This window comes from Microcaecilia unicolor, chromosome 10, assembly GCF_901765095.1.
Source record: "Microcaecilia unicolor chromosome 10, aMicUni1.1, whole genome shotgun sequence".
NCBI classification, from domain to species: domain Eukaryota; kingdom Metazoa; phylum Chordata; class Amphibia; order Gymnophiona; family Siphonopidae; genus Microcaecilia; species Microcaecilia unicolor.
Genome location: NC_044040.1, coordinates 19258285 through 19278339, shown reverse-complemented (window position 1 = coordinate 19278339; position 20055 = coordinate 19258285). Strand labels below are relative to the sequence as shown.

Here is a 20055-nt window from a genome sequence, read left to right as displayed (position 1 = left end):
ATAAACTCATATCTTGAATTTGTACCTGTCTTTTTCAGGGCACAGACCGTATAAGTCTGCCCAGCAGTATTTCCCGCCTCCCAACCACCAGTCCCGTCTCCCATCACCGGCTCTGGTACAGACCGTATAAGTCTGCCCTCCCCTATCCTAGCCTCCCAACCACCAACCCCTCTTCCCCCCACCTGCTCCGCCACCCAATTTCAGCTAAGCTTCTGAGGATCCATTCCTGCTGCACAGGATTCCTTTATGCATATCCCACGCATGTTTGAATTCCATTACCGTTTTCATCTCCCCACCACCTATGTTTCCCATAGCTCCCATTTCCCTTCCAGTCTCTTGCAGACTTTCTCCCTTGACTTCTCCTTTATCTCCTGAGCTTGCAAGCACCTTTCTTTCCAGCAGTCTTTCCTCATGCACCACACAGCTGTCAGAACGTGTCGCACAGTACCCAAAAGTCTTAACAGTAGAACAGGACTTCAGGCAATGCCAGAATTATACTGAGGAGACCCGTAGTGCAGGAAGACGACGTCACCAGCTCATCTCTCAACCTGCAGACCTGCCCTAGCCTCACCTCTGCCTTGCAGCTAAATTCCATGCCCAGGGGAAGCCCTCCAGTGCATTTGTTGCCACAGCTGCTGTTTTCCTCAGGAGCCCTGTCTAATTACATGATTATGCGTGCGCTTATTAATTATGCACAAAATTCTGCAGGTGCATAATCACTTAGTTCCAACAGAGTTTACCTGTTGCTAATACCACCTACTACTTGATCACTGGCTTTTCTCTCATTTCCCTACAACTAAGTACCCTCTCTTTTTATTTAACACTTTTAAAGTCTGCTTTTCTTTTGATTCCAAAGCTTCTCGCCTTCTCAAATTCAGTTACTGTTTTTGCCTCCATCTCTGCTTTTCCAGCATTTGAACGTCAAAATATGACAACTTTTTTTTTTTTTTTTAAGAACTTCCTTTCCACTAGAAAAGTTTGCCTCTTCCATACTGAAATCATTCTCCGCTCTAGTATTTACATATTTAGGTCATATGGAGGGGCATAATTGAACGAAAACGTCTATCTCCATGGGCGTTTATCTCCGAGAACGGGTCGGTGAAGGGGCGAACCGAACCGTATTTTCGAAAAAAATAGACGTCCATGTTTTATTCGACAATTTGTGAGCTGGGCGTTTTTGTTTTCCAGTGATAATGGAAAATGAAAGCGCCCAGCTCAAAAACGAATAGATCCAAGGCATTTGTTCGTGGGAGGGGCCAGGATTCGTAGTGCACTGGTCCCCCTCACATGCCAGGACACCAACCGGGCACCCTAGGGGGCACTTTTACAAAAACAAAAAGTTAAAGAGCTCCCAGGTGCATAGCACCCTTCCCTTGTGTGTTGAGCCCCCCAAATCCCCCTCAAAACCCACTGCCCACAAGTCTACACCATTATTATAGCCCTAAGGGATGAAGGGGGGCACCTACATGTGGGTACAGTGGGTTTGGGGGGTTGGACGACTAATAAGCATTAAGCAGCACAACTGTAACAGGTAGGGGGGGGATGGGCATGGGTCCACCTGCCTGAAGTCCACTGCACCCCCTAACAACTGCTCCAGGGACCTGCATACTGCTGCCAGGGAGGTGGGTATGACATTTGAGGGTGAAAATAAAAAGTTGTGAAACATCATTTTTTGTGGTGGGAGGGGGTTAGTGACCACTGGGGGAGTCAGGGGATGTCATCCCCGATTCCCTCTGGGGGTAAATCTGGTCATTTAGGGCACTTTTTGGGGCCTTATTCGTGAAAAAACAGGGTCCAGGAAAAGTGCCCTAAATTCTAGCTACAAACGCATACTTTTTTTCCATTATCGGCGAAAGGCGCCCATCTCTGTTCGGGTGATAACCACGCCCCAGTCCCGCCTTCACCACGCCTCCGACACGCCCCCGTCAACTTTGTACGCTTCCGCGATGGAGTGCAGTTGAAAACGTCCAAAATCGCTTTTCCATTACGCCGATTTATTCATTTTTGTGAGATAAACGTCTATCTCCCGATTTGGGTCGAAATCTAGGCGTTTTTCTCTTTCAATTATAAGGTGGTAAGTCATTTCACAGGTTTTAGAGTACAGAAATTGCATTATGATGATACCTAGGTAGCTGAAGAGAGTGACAATGAGATGCATATATCCTTTCCTACAGAGAAGGAAATACCTCGTGTGAATATGCCCAAGACATCTTTATGTCTAGTGCAATGGTTCTCAAGCCAGTCCTTGAGACAGTCAGCTATTTTATAGGATATCCAATACGCACACAAGAGATTTATATAAGGGTAATGCATGCAAATTTCTCGTGTGCATACTCATTGGCAATACCTGAAAGCCAGATTACCTGGGTTAAACCACCACTTCTTCCGTTTGCTTGAGTAACAGTGCTCTCGATTCAATATAAACCTTAGAATCCCAATCAGGTACAGGTGTCTGAGGTCCCACAGAAGTAGGAAAACCACTTTGAAAGGAAGGTTTGCTGCTGGACCCCGGGAAAGAAAATATGTTCACCCCTCCAAATACATCTCACATTAAACCCTGCCACTAAGCAACAAAGAGGTACCAATGCCTCTGGGTTAAGAACATAGTGCTATACAGAAGACAGGAAGATAGGGCTGCTATCTCACCTCTGGTCAAACAGACCGATCTAGTCCTGTTTTGCCCCAACGCAGGATAGATTTGCAATTCTGATTTTTTTAAATTTGTTTTTTTTTTAAGTAGAAAGGGAAAATAAAAACTACAAGCATACTATGGGACGAAACCAGGACTGATCACCCTTTTCAGATGGCTTGGGCCAACTTACCCCCTTTTACACTGGGTTCATAATCTCAGAGCACGACCACCTTGTAGTAACATATAAAACATTTTTCCTTCCCTACGTCCCGCCAGCACGACCACCCCAGGTTAGAACACGCCACCTTCCCAAAACACTGAGAATGATCAGGGTTCAGCATACCTTCGTCTGATGGCACCTAGGTTTAAGGCAGACAATAAAGTGAGGTAGTAAAGAATCTGGCGTCTTACCTGAGCGCTTTCTCCCTCCAACCTGGGTGGTCTGATACTGGACAGGTGAATAGTTTTGTACTCGCCAGAGTTCAGCTTCACTACTGTGGCATCTGCATTCAACACCTGCATCACCTACACACAAGAAAAGTAAAATGAAAACAGCTTTCAAACACTGGCTACCACACACATGGCCTTAAGTAACCTCGATGCTGAAATCTTATTGTTATGAGCCTCCAAGAACAAACAGTACCTTTACAAAATGCTGCACCTTCTGATGTTAGAGTGCATGAGATGGGCACCAAGTAATGGCCAAGCATTCTATCTGAAGTCTTAAATAGTCCCCTCTGCACTTCCAGAAGCAGCCAAACCCATAACAGCATCACATTTCTCAAAACAGAAGACGATCCAATTGATTCCTGCAGCACAAAGATATTTCTCCCACACTCGCGTATGACAGCTGCAGCAGTGAAGTGCTGAAACCTGATTAACTGCTCCATGAATGGAACCAGAGGTGTGCGCAGGGACAATCTGGTTCCCGTTCCCAATTCTTTTCATCCCCACATCTTCTTTCCCATTCCCCATCATATTGCTACCGCCTCCTCACCATCCCCGCAGTCCCCATCCCTCACCATCTCCACTATCCCTGTGCCCAACCCGCATTTCAGCAATCTTGTAAATTCAAGAAAAACACTAACAGTTTAAGTAAAAAAAATTAAGCAAACAAGTACTCTTGAGCTGTTCTCTTAAATATCAAAGTTCAATGCTCTTGACGTTCCACTGAGTTGACACTACAGGTGTGGACGGGGACAATCTGGTTCCTATCCCTAGTCACAGTTTGGATCCATTTCCACTCCATCCGCAGTATAAAGGGATCTTTTATCATCAATACCACAGATTTCCGTGGATTTTCCATGCTCTCCACCCCACGCCCCCCCCCCCCCCCCACGCATAATTGAGCTGCAGGAGAAGCTAAACCTTGGCATGGCATGACCAGTACCACCTGGACATTACAGATCTGTAGCAGTTCTGCCCAGGGCCTATTACTGTACAGCTGCTCAATCTGTGCGAACACAAATTTCTTTTTGTTTCTGACCCTATTTGACTGAAAGTTTAACTGAGCTATGATTAACTTGATTAAGAAACTGATGCATTATGTGGCTTGTCTCATTTTATTACCTGACATGTAAAAGAGGATTTCTATTTTCTTTTATGAATGTCAAAATCAATAAAACTTATGAAAACATTGGTGTAAATTAAAGCTACAGCTAGTAAGTCACATGCTAGCAGCTTCATGCTGGTCCAAAATTATACATGAATTTTACTGAATATAGCTAACATTTTTCATATTAATTAAAAACCATGACAATGAAAATTGAACAAATCGGTTCTCTAGCGAATAGGACACTTGACATTTCCATAGTTTTGAAGTATGCTGCATTGTTGTAGCATCAGAGAAACAGATACCAACCTATTCACTGTGGAACTTTGGGCAAATCAGCTTCTCTTTGCTTGTATAGCAAAACGTTTATGGATTACGCTTTGGCAAGGCTCAGAAGAACCCAACCCTGCAATGACTGCTTATCAGTAGTTGCAACTGAAGCCACTCTGGTGTAGCAGTTGCTAGAAGTCTGACAAATTCTTAGATCCTGCTCATCACCCCCCCCCCCCCCCCCCAATTATAAGCGAGGGGGGAAAAAACCCAGCTAATCAGAATTCCGCTATTCCTCTCTACACTGCAAGGAGAGATCCCAGCTGCCAGTCAGCATGAGCAAAATTTCCCCTTACCCAGAGCCATTTTTGCCTGCCTTATTGGTGGTTCTCCATCTTCGGCAGATGAATATACTAAATCCCCCCTTCGCTTCATACTCTCCACCCCTCTTGTTCTTGCTTCTAGCCACAAAGTTCTGTAATAATCCACCAATTGGGTAGATTATGGAACACACAACTCCTCACATATATTCAGGACTATCTTACAATATCTGCTTGTAAACCACTATCATGTTTTACCATTATCATGTTGACCAAGATCCTTCTGTAACACTAAATGTTTATTTTCCAATATATTTCCACCACTCATGATGTATTGTAAGCCACATTGAGCCTGCAAAGAGGTGGGAAAATGTGGGATACAAATTCAATAAATAAATAAATAAAATAAACAAACAAACATGCGTCTGGTTTCCAAGGTTCTCCCTTCCCTGCTAAAGCATGCCAGATTCAGCAATGCCAGTGTCTGCTTTTATTTATTTACTAGCCGTTGAGCCCGTTAAAACGGGCTAGTGGGTCGCCACTGCCCCCTACCCCTCCCCCCGAGTTCGCCGCTGACAGTACCCCCCCCCCCCCCCCGAGTCTCCGTTGCCACCCCTCCACCCGGCCCGTCTCTTCGCTATTCAGCTTACATCTCCGCAGCAGGCAGATCAGCTGAGCTCCCGTCGGCCTTCCTTCTCTGCCTGTGTCCCGCCCTCGTGTGACGTAACGTCGGCGAGGGCGGGACACAGGCAGGGAAGGAAGGCCAACGGCAGCTCAGCTGATCTGCCTGCTGCGGAGATGTAAGCTGAATAGCGAAGAGACGGGCCGGATGGAGGGGTGGCGGCAGCGGCGCCTCCGGGGGGGGCCCCAGTAGCGGGAACCTCGAGGGGGGGCGGTGGCGACCTCGGCGGTTCCCTCCCCTTCACGCAGTTTCCCTCTCTGTCCCGCCCCCCGTCATCACGTATTGACGCAGGGGCTGGACAGAGAGGGAAGTCTCTACTGCGCATTTGCGAGTGAGTACGGTCACTCGCCGTTTATATGTTTGATTGCATTTGTATCCCACATTTTCCCACCTATTTGCAGGCTCAATGTGGCTTACAGAGTTTGGTTATGACAATCATTCCATGATATCAGATACAATTAGTAAAGTACCAAGACTTAGGTGAGGGGAGAGAGAAGGAAGGTGTTAGGCAAGATATAGGTGGACTGTAGTGGTTGGGCGAGTTGGTGAGGTAGTTTGTAAGGCTATTTCCACTAGGACTTCTAGTTTCTGTACTTGCATCCTTGCTGGACAAAAGAAGAAACTAGTTAATTCTGGGGATACAGAGAGTCAGTGTCACTTGAAGTAGTTTTACAACCTGTACAAAATTTCTAAGCAAAGCAACTCTTACTTAAGAAATTAAAGAACTACCCATAGAACTATCTAGATGGCTCACAAATTAACACAAACCAATATGCACAAAGCAGAAACGTGTGTTTGCCTGTGTCCGAACTCCTCCAGAACCTGAAGAGCTACAGCCACCAAACCCGCTATGCAGACTCTACCCGCCGTTGCCAAGGTTACTGTGTAGTTTGAAGTGATTTGGTTCATGGGGGCACTCAGGGGAGGGAGAGCAATACCTCCATCCATGAAATGAACGGGGCTGCAGGTTAGAAAGATCTTCATTGCTGTTGCTAAGCAACAAACTGCTTGGGACAGGGTGAGGGCTCAGAGACCGGTGGGGAGAAACACGGACAGCAGCCGTGCAAGTTGTCCCTCTCTCATTCTCTAATACCCTCTTCCCTAACAATTTCAGTTCAAAGACTGGTGGGAACAGGGTAGGGAGAAAGTATTTTATTTGTAGCATTTGTATCCCACATTTTCCCACCTATTTGCAGGGGTCAGACTGGGAAGTGTGTGTGTGCATGAATTCACTATCTCGCCAGGGCGGGAAACAATTTCAATATGCCCTTAACAGGAAACCGGTGAAAGCCAAATGGCAGGCACTTGCTAGATTGAAAGAAACAACTAATCAAGAAAATCAACCTAAACAAATTGATGGGAAAAGAAAAGTTAGTGCTAGGTAGGGATCCAGTTTCTACATTTTGTAATTTAAGGGAGTATTAAACTCAATGTCACCCTTTCTCACACACCCCTCAGCAAAACATCCCAGTCACATTCATCCATTCTAATACAGCACTCAGCAAAACGCTCCACTCACAATCACCAAAACACCCCACTCACCCGTTCTCACACACTCCTCAGCAGAATTGCCAATCACACACCCCAGAATAGCACATCCCCACTGACACCAACACTCACCCATTCTCACACCCCAGAGTAGCACACCTCCATGAACTCACCCCCCAGCAGTACACCCCCACTCACACAGCACAGACTAGCACATCCCCACTCACAATCATCAGTTCTCATACACCCCTCAGCAAAACACCCCTACTCACCCATTCTCACACCCCACCCCTCAACACCCCCATTCGCACTCACCCATTCGCTCACACTTCTCAGCAGAAAACACCCACTCAAAACCTATTCACCAGTATACCCCCCATTCTCACACCTCCCCCTCAACAGTACAACTCCTCAGTAGCACACCCTCATCCTCACTCACACTCACTCACTCTCTGCAGTACACCCCCACTCAGCCATTTTCACATACCCCTTAGCACTGTCAATGTTTAAGGCTTCCTTAAAGTATTTAAAGGACAGTCAGCTTCAAAGGGTGTCTAAAACCCACATGTTTTATGACGCTTTACAGTATCTTTTAATTTTTTGGCAAGGAGAAGATGGGTATCATTTTGGAATATCAAAAGTAAATACACAGACTGGTCAGCCTGATAACATAAAAAAGGTAACAGCTCATCTAATGATTAGACAGGGACAAGAAAACTATATTTTAAAGTGCCGATAGTTGTTTCATCAGTTTGTGGTTGACATGCACGAAAAAACTGAAAGTGAACAACTTTTTATTCGAGTCAACCAAAAGAAACTTCGAGTTGATGAATACATTCACTTTTAACTCATGATGGAAACATTAATGCAAATGCCCATGGAAGAATGGTAATTTTACTTTCTACGTTTACAGGTAGTCCCCGTTATACGCACAAATACACACAAGATGCTATGGTGTATGTTCGTAATTATGGACGACCTGACCTATTTCTTACATTTACATGCAATCCCAAATGGACCGAAATTTAACACGAGCTTCTGCCTGGGCAAACACCAGCACACCGGAATGACATAATTGCACGGGTGTTCAGACAAAAAGTAATCAAGTTGATGGATCTCCTTACAAAGCAAAATATATTTCGAACCAGTAGACGCTGGATATGCTCCATTGAATATACGAGTTAAAAACACATACTTATATAGTGTTATTATTACAAAATAATTTGCTTTTCTCAATTACAACCTATCGCCGAGTAACGCCAATGGAGGAAGCTAGTATAAATTATAAAAAATAAAGCATTTAACACCGATCATCTTGCCATAAAAGAGCACCCTTACTTCCAGTATGAACTACTACTATCACCTGCTACCAGACAAAAGGCACATGCAAATAAAAGGGTTGCTAATCTTTTCTTAAACGCCAGTGCATTCCACTGATGGCTTATTCCTCTCAATAGGTCCTGCTATGGAGACTGAGAGAAAGGATCTTTGTTAATGAAGGAATACAGAGACGTTGAGTGCCTTCTGATCTAAAGTATGAATTGGCCTATCCATTTTAATACATGACCTAACAATCTTCCGTAGACTACTGAAAACGGGCCTGTTCAAGAAGGCCTACCATAACGATCCATCCTATATACAAAATAAATAGACTCTACACGAAGTAGACAAAACCGAACTCTTGTCGCCTGACTGTTTAACCTCACTGCTATTAATGAAAGCTACACAATACGCACTACCACTTCATTTCCTAAGTTGAAAACGATAACTCTGTAGTCGATGAACTAACCTACGTTACAACTCGCTATCACTCAGAAACCTCCATGCAATACCATAATATATTCCTCTGTACCATGTATGTATGCACCTTAATGTAATACCATTTGTAATCCTGTACCTGGAAATGGCGATCGCCATCACGGCATAATGTAAGCCACATTGAGCCTGCAAATAGGTGGGAAAATGTGGGATACAAATGCTACAAATAAATAAATACGAAATAGGAAGATGCACCATTCCGAAGACACTTATAAATCAAAATAGGCCAGTTAAATAAGAGCTCATTCTTTATGAAACCTGGAATTTGAAAAAAACAAAAAACAAACAAGGCTTTAAAGATAAGTTTTCTACTTTACTTCTATCAACATGCATTACCCAACTAGACAACCTTCTGTTTTGCACCTAGGACAAGGTTGTATTTGTAAAAATGAAAGCCTGGCAGCCTGTCCCCCTTTGCTTGTTGCCCTTTGCGTAAGGAAATTCAGCTTCATTTGACTGGGGAAAGAACCTCTAATTCTGAAAGCTCTCTTCTTAGAAGACCCCTATAATTACATCTCCCCTCATGATTTTCACAGGTTAGCGTAGTACACCCCCTTCTGTCTTCAGGCTGTTCCCAAAATCTGTCCAGGCTTTTCCGCAGCTCAGGTGAAAACACAATATATTTATAACTCAAAGCCTGCCAGAAGTATTAGCAGCACGCCCATATATGAAAAGCTTAAGGAAGTAAACAATAAGCCATGCAATTTGGCTTAAATTTTAGACTGGATGAGCCAAGAGCTGAATGTTTTTCCTCCCAGTCCATTCAGTTAAGATGGATGCTCTTAAGTTATCCAGTGCCCAAGTTATTTCATGCACTTTGGAAGAACATAGCTGTAGTACCAGTGGGAAAGCTGATAATTAAAAGCTTGCTCAAAAGAACAGATGGAAACCAGAGATGCAATGTACATAATATACCAAGTCTGCACTGGGCCAGTGGAGTGAAACAATTGTATATACACATCACTGCAGTGAAAACCAGTAGCCTTTAAATTGTGGCCTACAAGCACATTAGTTCAGAGCATAGTACTGGTACAGCTGCATCTCAACGGTGAAGCAAAAAATACAGTGAAAACTTTCAGCAGGATGGAGGACTTTCCATTATGGTATCTCATCACTAAGCTGGGACCATTCAATTCCTTGATACAGTGAGAAGGATGAAGACGAAGCCCTGGGAACAATCTCCAAGACATCTCACCTTAATCCGTCTGCATCAAATCATGTGCACCACCTAACAAACTGGAATGAGTCTTCTAGCTCAACTCAGTCCTCGGACACACCCAGCCAGTCAAGTTATCAGGATATTCACAATGAATATGCATGAGATCAATCTGTATGCAAATCTCTGTCATGTATATTCATGGTGGGCATCCTGATAAGCTGACTGAGGTGTGTCCCAAGGACTGGGTGGAGAATCACTGTTCTAGCTGCATTAAAGTCCTTCTAGAAAGCAGAATATCCTATATAATAAAACTCACCCCCAACGTTCTGAGGACACTGATGTCACTGTCAGTACCTGCGGGCACTTCCTTCCGGTTCGAAGGGTTCGTGGTGGTGAAGCCACCGAAATCGCTGTGTCTGGGCCCCGCCCTCGCGTCAAACGTGATGACGTCGAGGGTGGAGCAATGGCGTCAGTGGCTTTACATCAAACAAGGACTCGGGAGATGAAGGTGGCGTGCGTTGACGAGGTCCGGAACAATGGCGGTCAGTGGCTTCACAACGCCGAAGGGGTGGGTAGGGAGGGGGGGGGGGTTGGGAGGAAAACCTTGCTAGCGCCCGTTTCATTTGCTCCAGAAACGGGCATGTTTTACTAGTTGATTAATAATTGTTACAGTCCTCTAGTCCAGTGGTTTTCAATCAATGTGTCAGGACACACTGGCGTGCCACCAGGAGCTGGGATTTGTGTCACCAAAAGTTCAACAGACAGCACGCTTGTGCTTTCCATAACATATGTGGCAGGTTGAGGAGAGTTGAGAACCAGGAAGTCAAGTACTTAATCTCCATACCTAGTCCATACTTCTCTCACCAGCCCCAACTGGAAATATTGCAACCCTGCAGTCACCACCAATGTACATTCACCCATGTGCTAGTATTAAACACATAAATGGCGCTTTATTTTTGCACGCCATTACTGATGAGGGGAGAATTGCTTGTACACAAATTTAAACATAACAGCAGGTAAAGGCACCAAATGGTGACGATGACAAACCACAGACCTCTCAATTACTTTATAAATGTTAGATTATAACAGAGTAATATTTTCCCCTTTTTTAAAAGATGAAAGGCTTTTTTTTTTTTTAATATATATACAGTACATTCCAGTTAAGGGAAAGGGCTCCGGACCAAAATTTTACTTGCGCTTATCCAGAGCATGCACATAACCGAAGTGAAAATGGCTGCTCCAAGTTTCAGTGGCAGTCTTATGAGATTGTCGTGGGAACTAACAGCATCCATTTTCACTAAGGAGACTGCACTGGAAGGAGCTTCTGCCCCAGCTGACCACTGGACCACCAGGGCTGGAAGGGGGCCTTATGGTGGGTCCAGGGGGAGATGTTCTCTTTGTGGGAGTTTCCGTTTGGGGAGGGAGCCAGAAGGCCTTGCATACACCAGGGCTGTGAGGTAGGCTCAGGAGGGGGGAGGGGTGTTCTCTTTACAATAGGGCTGGGAGTGAATGAGGGAAAATGTTAAAAAATGCTAACCGTGGCATTGCACTTAACCGGAGTATGCACTTACTGCTGGAGTAAGTTTACATTAGAATAAATGGGAAACATTTGGGACTAAGTTTCAGTTGCAGATAAGCGGAGTGTGCACTTATCCAATGTGCACTTAAGTGGAGTGCACTATGTGTGAGATATATATATATATATATACACATACACACACATACACAGAAGGCCACACCCTAGAGATTTAAGTATGCTTGTCCTAAACCCACCCCTCCTCTGCTATGTATAGGATTTGCACGTACGAGTCCTCACAGGAGACAAAGCAGCGCAAGCAAAGACCTTAAAACTTAAGGTTTCCTAAAAACTACATGTTTTTAAACTGGGTGGACAACAGGCTCCTTTCAACTCAACCACCAAAAATAAAATGGAACTTTGCCACTGCTTTTTCTTTCTCGGAGGTAGGATGTGACGGGGGTGCATGAAAGAGCACTGGAAGATTAAATATTACCTTAACAATCAGACCTTGATTAAATCTAACTGGTTCAGCCCTCCACCAGCTCTTCTCTTTGTTTTTGTTTTCAAAGAATTTAATTTCGGTTTTCAGCTCATGCATGTGACAGTGCTCATTATGTCTTTATGAACACTGAAGATAACTCAGCTGCTCTGCCCTGCCATCTCCATGTTTAAAAAAAAAAATATTCCACACAAAATTAACAAAATATCTGCAATTTTCATGCAAATTTTCTGGTCTCCCACTTGCCCAAATCATGTGACAGACTAATTTAATAAACGATGAAACAATTTAGCAGATCTAATTATGCTCATACTGTAGAGCATTTGTTTTAACAATATTTTCATTACAATGTTGGATTGTTTTGAAGGGATTCTGGCACAAAATTTGATACAGCTTCTAATACTACTACACAATATACTGAATTATCTGTAAGACAGAAAACTGTACAACACCCTTTACTATGGATGCAGCAGGAAGGACGCTTGTACTATGACAGGGCTTGCATTCCCCCACCTGTGCTGTATTTGCTGGGGGGGGGGGGGGTAGTAGTAGCATAAAAGGAAGATTACCCTTGTCACCTCTCATTTGGACTATTGCAATTTACTTCTGACTGGTCTTCCGCTCAGCCGTCTCTCTCCTCTCCAATCTGTCCAAAATTCTGCTGCACAACTTATTTTCCGCCAGAATCGTTATACCCACACTAGCCCACTCCTCAAGTCACTTCACTGGCTCCCTGTCCGCTTCCGCATACAGTTTAATCTTCTCTTACTGACCTTTAAGTGCATCCACTCTGCAGCCCCCCTCATTACCTCTCCGCTCTCATCTCTCCCTACATTCCTCCCCGTGAACTCCGCTCACTGGACAAATCTCTCTTGTCGTCCCCCTTCTCCCCTACTGCTAACTCCAGACTTTGTTCCTTTTCTCTCGCGGCACCTTATGCCTGGAATCGACTTCCTGGACCTATACGTCTAGCTCCATCTCTACCTGTTTTCCAATCCATGCTGAAAACCCACCTTTTCACTGCTGCTTTTGGCTCCTAGCCTCTACTCATTTGCCCTCCCTTGTTCCTTCCTTCCTTCTCACCCAGTACTTCCCTCATCCGTAACTGTCTTGTCTGTCTGTGTTATTTAGATTGTAAGCTCTTTTGAGCAGGGACTGTCTCTTTGTGTCAAGTGTTCAGCGCTGCGTGCGTCTGGTAGCGCTATACAAATGCTAATAATAATAATAATAATTACACCGCTGCACATAAATATTTATATCATCCACAGAAACCACCGTTTACTGAGTTTTCGACCGCACACCAAAGCAATTTCCAATGCAATAAAACAAAACAAGACATGGAACTCCATTCAGATAGAAAAGTGAGGCAGAATCCAAAGGAACATTGCAGACTATAAGCATTCTCTGCCTATTGCACTCGCCACCCACCATTAATTAACATTCTTTTTGCTGGCCATGTCTTGCCTTCGTCCACTCAATTTATACACAACCATCAATATGAAAAACAAGCAACCTGCCAAACCTTTCTGGCTATACCAGAGAAGTCAGAGCTCTTGGAGAACCAGGAAAAATGGACAGCGCTTCCAACACTTTGAATTCCACTAGAGTTAAGCTCTCTACTTACAGGCAACACTGCTGGTTCTGTCATGTCACAGCAATCTCCATGGAACCCAGACAACTGCAGGTCAGATAAAGATTTTTATACAGAAGCAGGAAGAGGGGATCGAGTTCATTGGCTAATCCAAAAGCAGTCTTTTGCTGCTCTAAGGCATGAACTCCTCTCCACAGTGAATTAGAGAGACCCAAATTAATAACTGCAAATGCGTCAACTCTGCTGCGGGTAATACCCTCACAGCAGGAAGCTAGAGAATTGCACAGGAATAGAGACTGCAAGAATCCTGTGTGTATGACTTCCAGGAGAGTAGTCAAAATCTCTGGCAACACCAGTGTGAGGCTTGGAACACACTGAAAGAGGCAACTGGAGTACTGGAATGAGGCCTGGAATGCCCAGAGAGACAGCCAGAACAACAGATTGAAGGTTGGAACACATTGGTTGAATAGTGAATACCGTCCAAAACACTGCAGGAGTGACTTGTCCAGAGTCACAAGGAGCTGCAGTTGGAATTGAACCCAGTTCCCCAGGATCAAAGTCCACAGCACTAACCACTAGGCTGCTACTCCTCAACTAGCGACATTCCATTTCAAATAGTAGCAACATTCCACGTAGAATCTCAACTAGTAGCAACATTCCACGTAGAATCTCAAATAGAAGCAACATTCCACGTAGAAACTCAAATAGGGAAAGAGAAATGGGACTTGATATACCACCTTTCTGTGTTTTTTTTTTTTTTGCAATTACATTCAAAACAGTTTAAATAGTATATACAGATACTTACTTGTACCTGGGGCAATGGAGGGTTATGTGACTTGCTCAGAGATACAAGGAGCTGAAGTGGAAATTGAACCCAGTTCCCCAGGATCAAAGTCCGCTGCACTAACCACGAAGCTACTCCTCCACTTTGTTTTATAAACTTCCCAAAGTCACCCTTAGTGGCTCCACTGGTTCAGAAGTAAATGAAGGAAATTTTAAAGATGCCGCCTGAAGCTCCTCCACCTACGACACATACCCAGTATTTAACAATTGAGCCAACCTTCTTCTGACTCTCCTGATATATCCATTATGGATTTAACCGAGTTCTTGGAGTCATCGTTACAGGTTGTCACTTCTAGAACCACTCGTGGGTTACTTTTGCCATGAAGATTGACCAGAATGCGGTTCTCAGGCTTTATTTCCGCTCAGTGGATCAGTTATGTGAAGATTTTTCCTGATCTGTCAAGAGTGACTCAAACGGCAGCGAGATTTCTTGGCCTTCTGTCTAGAACTCTGAAGCTGGGTTTTGGGTTTGTTTTGTTTTCTCCTTGTACATGTGTGGTAAACTTTGAGAATAAGTTATATATGTTTTTTGATCCAAAATAACTGTCAGACTTTATTATTTCTAAAGAGGAAGTAACAGTTTTGACATAAGTCAAATCTTCCTGCTATGGCTGTCTGAAGTATAGAACTGAGTTTGAGTTTGATTTTTTTTTCCTTAAGTTTGGTTTTCCTGGATTTGGAAACGTATTGACCTTGTTATTGTGGCCGAAGATGTAATATATATATATATTTTTTATTTCCTAAATGCTCTTGGGTATATTTCCTTTGTCACGATTGTGATTGACATTTGAAATTAATAAATACAAAATTTAAAAAGAAAATCTAGTAGCAACTAATTGACCATAAAGATCTCAAAGGCCATTAAAGCAGAGCAAATACGCAAGGGTCCTTCTTTCTGAAGGGCGTTTAATACCAACGTTATTTTAAACTGTATTTTGGTGCTGTGGAGAAGGGAAATTTCCATGGCGTAAACTACCTATGAGAAAAACAACATATCTGGATTTTTGAAACCGATCACAAAAATGTAAGAGAATTATGGTGGAACAGAATGATAATGATGTAACAAGGTTGGGCTCTAGATTCTTTGTCTTCACTCCCAGTTCCCGCGGACCAATAGGTGAGGTTTTCAGGATATCCTTAATATGTGTGAAGAAACGGTGTGTTTAAGCCTGTAAAATGTATTGGATATTTTCCTGCCTAAATTAATTCTGAAGAGTATTTCTCTAGTTTGGTCAGCAGATGGTGCATGTTTACGCTTAAAGCTGTTACAGAGAACTGTCTTCTCTCTCTTTTAGTTGGTACACAGATAATACGAAGTACCTGTAGTGATGTAACCAGTTTTTATTTGAAACTTGACTGTTCTGGGCTCTGACTGGCCTGAAGATTGAAATTACCCAACAGATGCTGACTGTTGCTTCAGTTTCAGCCCGGGAAGAAAGAGACAGATCTCTATGCTGAGGCTCTGTGAACAGTTATATATCCTGACCTTCCCAGGTACTGTTTAGACAGTATATCGATGTTTAGTTAGTGTTATAATTGATCTATTTTTCAGTTACTTGTTATTGTTTGCCGATTGCACGTTTTTTGTTCATTGTTCCAGTGTGAGAATAAACACATTTGTTTGTTCTGCCCGTCTGGACTGATAAAGAATACTGGTGGTTTAATGTGTTGGGTCTATAACTACTACTTAACATTTCTAGAGCGCTACTAGGGTTACACAGCGCTGTACAAATTAACAAAGAAGGACGGTCCCTGCTCAAAGGAGCTTACAATCTAAAGGACGAAATGTCAAGTTGGGGCAGTCTAAATTTCCTGAGTAGAGGTGTAGTGGTTAGGTGCTTTCTGGGAACTGCGGGATCACTGAGAGTGTGGCTCCAGTAACCTAGAAATCATTGGGGATACTTTGAGAACAGAAGACTCACCCAGAGGCAGTTGTGACCCAGTCGGTGGAAGGATGGTGCTAGTGTAGGTGGACCTGAGCTGTACTGGGGATAGACCCTCTAAGTGGCCGTGGGGTAACCCAAGCAGGTGGCTAGGCATTTTGTGATGATATGCGAAAGAGATGTTTGCATTTCTACTTCTTCCATTGTACGCACATCTCATATACATATTCAACAGGGGTATCCTGAAAACGTGCTGCCTTAAATTAAAATCTTTTCACATGGATTGTAAATAAGTGATAATTAACTTGTACCATGCAAAGCCCCTTGAGCTGCATTACTCCCCAGATTGTTCCTACTGGTATAGATATATAATACTATAGGTATCCCTAATCAAAGTGGACACTAGTGGTGTCCATAGCACACTAGTATCAGTACAGAAAGCCATCAACAAAGAAAATGCTGTCTCAGGGAGGATTGCGGGGGAGGGACCCGTCCACCCGGGTGTGACACCCCCCAAGGCTAGACTAGATCCCCGCGGACCACAGCCTCCACAAAACAGGTTAGATAAACCCCAGCCGCACAGAAAGGAATGAAAAACTCTGTCAAACCTTTAAAAAATAGAAGAAAAAATGAGAGAGACTGAAGGGCTCACCACCTTCCACCTGCTGGAGACTGAGATTACTGGATCTTTCCCTACCTAGCGAGGGCTCTTATTGGCTCTCTCTGTAGAGTCAGAATTCTCAGTCTCCACCTTCTGGAAGGCATGCACAACCCATCAGTCACGATCTGGGCCGGTCCGGAGGGACGCTAAGGAATGAAGACTTTATAACACCAGGTTACCAACAAACCAACATTTCAGGCTAGAGGAGATGAAAGTTACCTGTACTCGTTGATAGCTAGAAAAGTGTGACTGTGCAGAAGCATAGCTAAAGAATGCAAAACTGAAGCCACACAAAATAGAGTTTAGATTGGCTGACAATTATAACCAGGATAGACAAAAGAAAGCTTTCACACTATGTATATATCTCAGCCAAGAATATACAACTAGAGTCGTACCCAAATTGTGGGACAAACTATGGCCAAGTAACCAAACAGAGGAGACGACAGCCTATTTAGACCACATCTACTACAATGTAGGTATATTTCAAGCATTACATCTTCAAGTGAAAAGCTTACATGAGTTATGTTTATCCCTCAAGACCATCTGAGATCAGTTAACATTCAGGTATATCCCAATGTATTCCCCTAAGAAGAAAAATCTAAGCAATTATCTCTCATATGTATTTATGTTTCTACTAGTAAAAAAGGCCCATTTCGTAAACAAATGAAACGGGCGCTAGCAATGCTATAGAGAGAGTGAGAGTGTGTATATGTATGTGTGTCTGTGACACAGAGAAAGTGTGTGTGTGTGTCTCTGTGTGAAAGAGAGTGTGCACAGGTAGGGTGAAAATGAAGAGACAGCAGTGAAATTTTACATAGGACAGCTGAACCATTTGAGGCGTGTTTGTGTGTCTGTGTGAGAGAGTATGTATATGTGCGTGGGTGCGTGGGTGTGTGAGATAGAGACAGTGTAAGTGTGTGTGTGTGTGCCTGTGTGAAAGAGTGTGAAAGGGTAGGGTCAAAATGAAGAGACAGCATTGTAATTGTACATAGCACAGCACAAACATTTGAGGCAGTGAATGCCCTGTCGCCCCTTCCATACCCAACGATTCGTTCCTTGTCTTCCATCCCCTCTGTGTCTCGTGTGTATGTGTGTGTGAGAGAGAGGTGATAGTGGCAGGTCAGTTGCTCATTATAGCCAGTTAAGAGTGAGTGTGTGTGTGTATGTGCTGGTTTTTTTCCTTCCCTCATATGCCCTCTGTGCAGTGTTGCCAGGTGGAAAATTTTTTTCCCACCCAATCCAGCACAAAACCCGCCCAAACTCAAACCCCGCCCCTGACACCCCCACCCCCGCGTCATCACCCCCGCCCCTGCCGTCATCAACCCCGCCCCCGCCGTCACCGTCCCCGCCTCCCCCGTCATCGGCCCCGCCTCCTACGTCACTAACCCCTCCCAAAAACGTCACTAACCCCGCCCCCCGCGGCCGAAAAAGCCGCACAAAAAACCGCCCTGAAGCCCAAAAAACAGCCCAAAAAACCGCAACCCGCAGCGGGAAAAAATTTCCCGCGGCGGGTCGCAGAAAACCGCCCAATTGGGCGGTAAAACCGCCCACCTGGCAACACTGCCTCTGTGTCTGTTGTGTGTAACGTTCCATCGCTTAGTAACGGGTTCGCGATGTGATTGGTTGAGTGTCATTGGTCCGCCCTCGACGTCATGACGTTTTACTTGGGGGGCGGGGCCAACACTCATGGGTGAATTCCTGGTTTCACCACCATGCATTTAGAACGTTGGGACTTGTGGAGGCTTCAGAACGTTGGAGGTGTGTTTTATATAGAGAGATGTTTAAGTCAGCTTCAAGGACCAGCTCCACAGGAAACATACCAGGAGGGACCAGAATCAGATACTTTGTTTGTGACAAGACCACTACTCAGTTCCCCTATCCTTGTTCCTTCTCACCCAGTACTTTCCTCGCCCTTAATTGTCTTGTCTGTCTGTATTTTTAGATTGTAAGCTCTATCGAGCAGGGACTGTCTCTCTGTGTCAGGTGTTCAGCGCTGCGTGCGTCTGGTAGCGCTATACAAATGTTAAATAATAATAATATTACAAACCCTTGGCTTGGTTCTGTCTTCTGATTTTCCTTACAGTTTATATTCTCCTTACTTTTTCTACAAGGCTTATACAGGGCTGTATTCACTGGAGCACTTCAAAAGGAGACATCAGGTACCACTTGAACCACACCTGAACATCTATTAGGACACGAGAGTGGCCCTGTATATACCGTATACATTTCAACTATGAACACTGGTTCATTAAAAGGTGTACAATGCAGCAGAAGAGCACAAGCAGCCCTGGACTGCTTTGCTTAAGAACATTTTGCTAAAATTTTATTGAATGCTAATAGAAGGGCTAAATAATCCTGGTAAAGTGATTCTAAATAGCAGGCACTTGTCTAATAGATTCTGTAATGGTGCTTTTGTACCAGAGGCATCATTACAGAAATGGGATAAAGCGCGACTGTAGAATTGCTTTCACTAAAGCAGCACTAAATAAGCCACTTGCATCGGGAAATCACAGAATTTACCCTGGGAACGAAAAGAGCAGCGGCTGAGGCAGGGCTAGGATGGCTCTGCTGCCTGCACGCAGAAAGCTCCGCACCGGAATCCATGGGAGCAAGGCTCCGTTACAGACCTCCCAAAACCCTTTCCTGTGAACCGCTCCCCACAAGTCACAGCTACACTCTGCGGTCAGCACTATGTAAATTTATACAGTCTGTCATTAAGGCATTAAACACTAAGGGGATGCTTTGCCATTTCACTGCATGCCTAAAAACAGTAAATGATTTTGAAGAGAAAGCACATTACAGCACACCTCCCCCCACAAGAATTCTGCAGAACAGCTGAAAATCCTAAAAGATAGCTTCATAAAAGGATTTTTACCATCCCCCTTAATCAAATCAGGCCCTCCATAAACATGAATGCGTGTCCAAGGTCAATCACAGTAAGAAACAGAACAGTTCCATGCTTCTGATGCTACAAAGGACCCGGATTCATCTTTCAATGTCTCAAACGTGCAGTATGCAGACTATTGTACATCCTGCCAGGCTGGCATTAACTACTCAATCTGCAGCTTTGAGCAAGGCAGGTTACTGCTGGTAATCTCTGCTGTCAGGAGACATTTGCTGGTGATCAGAGTACAAGTC

General features: G+C 44.1%; 1 protein-coding gene across 1 annotated transcript in view; it reads right to left on the bottom strand.

The window, feature by feature from the left end:
• SND1 (staphylococcal nuclease and tudor domain containing 1) overlaps positions 1-20055 on the bottom strand; it is a 1412868-nt gene that overhangs the window by 1282483 nt on the left and 110330 nt on the right. The window contains exon 10 of the mRNA XM_030217129.1: positions 3044-3157. Coding sequence (XP_030072989.1) covers positions 3044-3157 — 114 coding nt within the window. The remainder of the gene's footprint in view (positions 1-3043; positions 3158-20055) is intronic.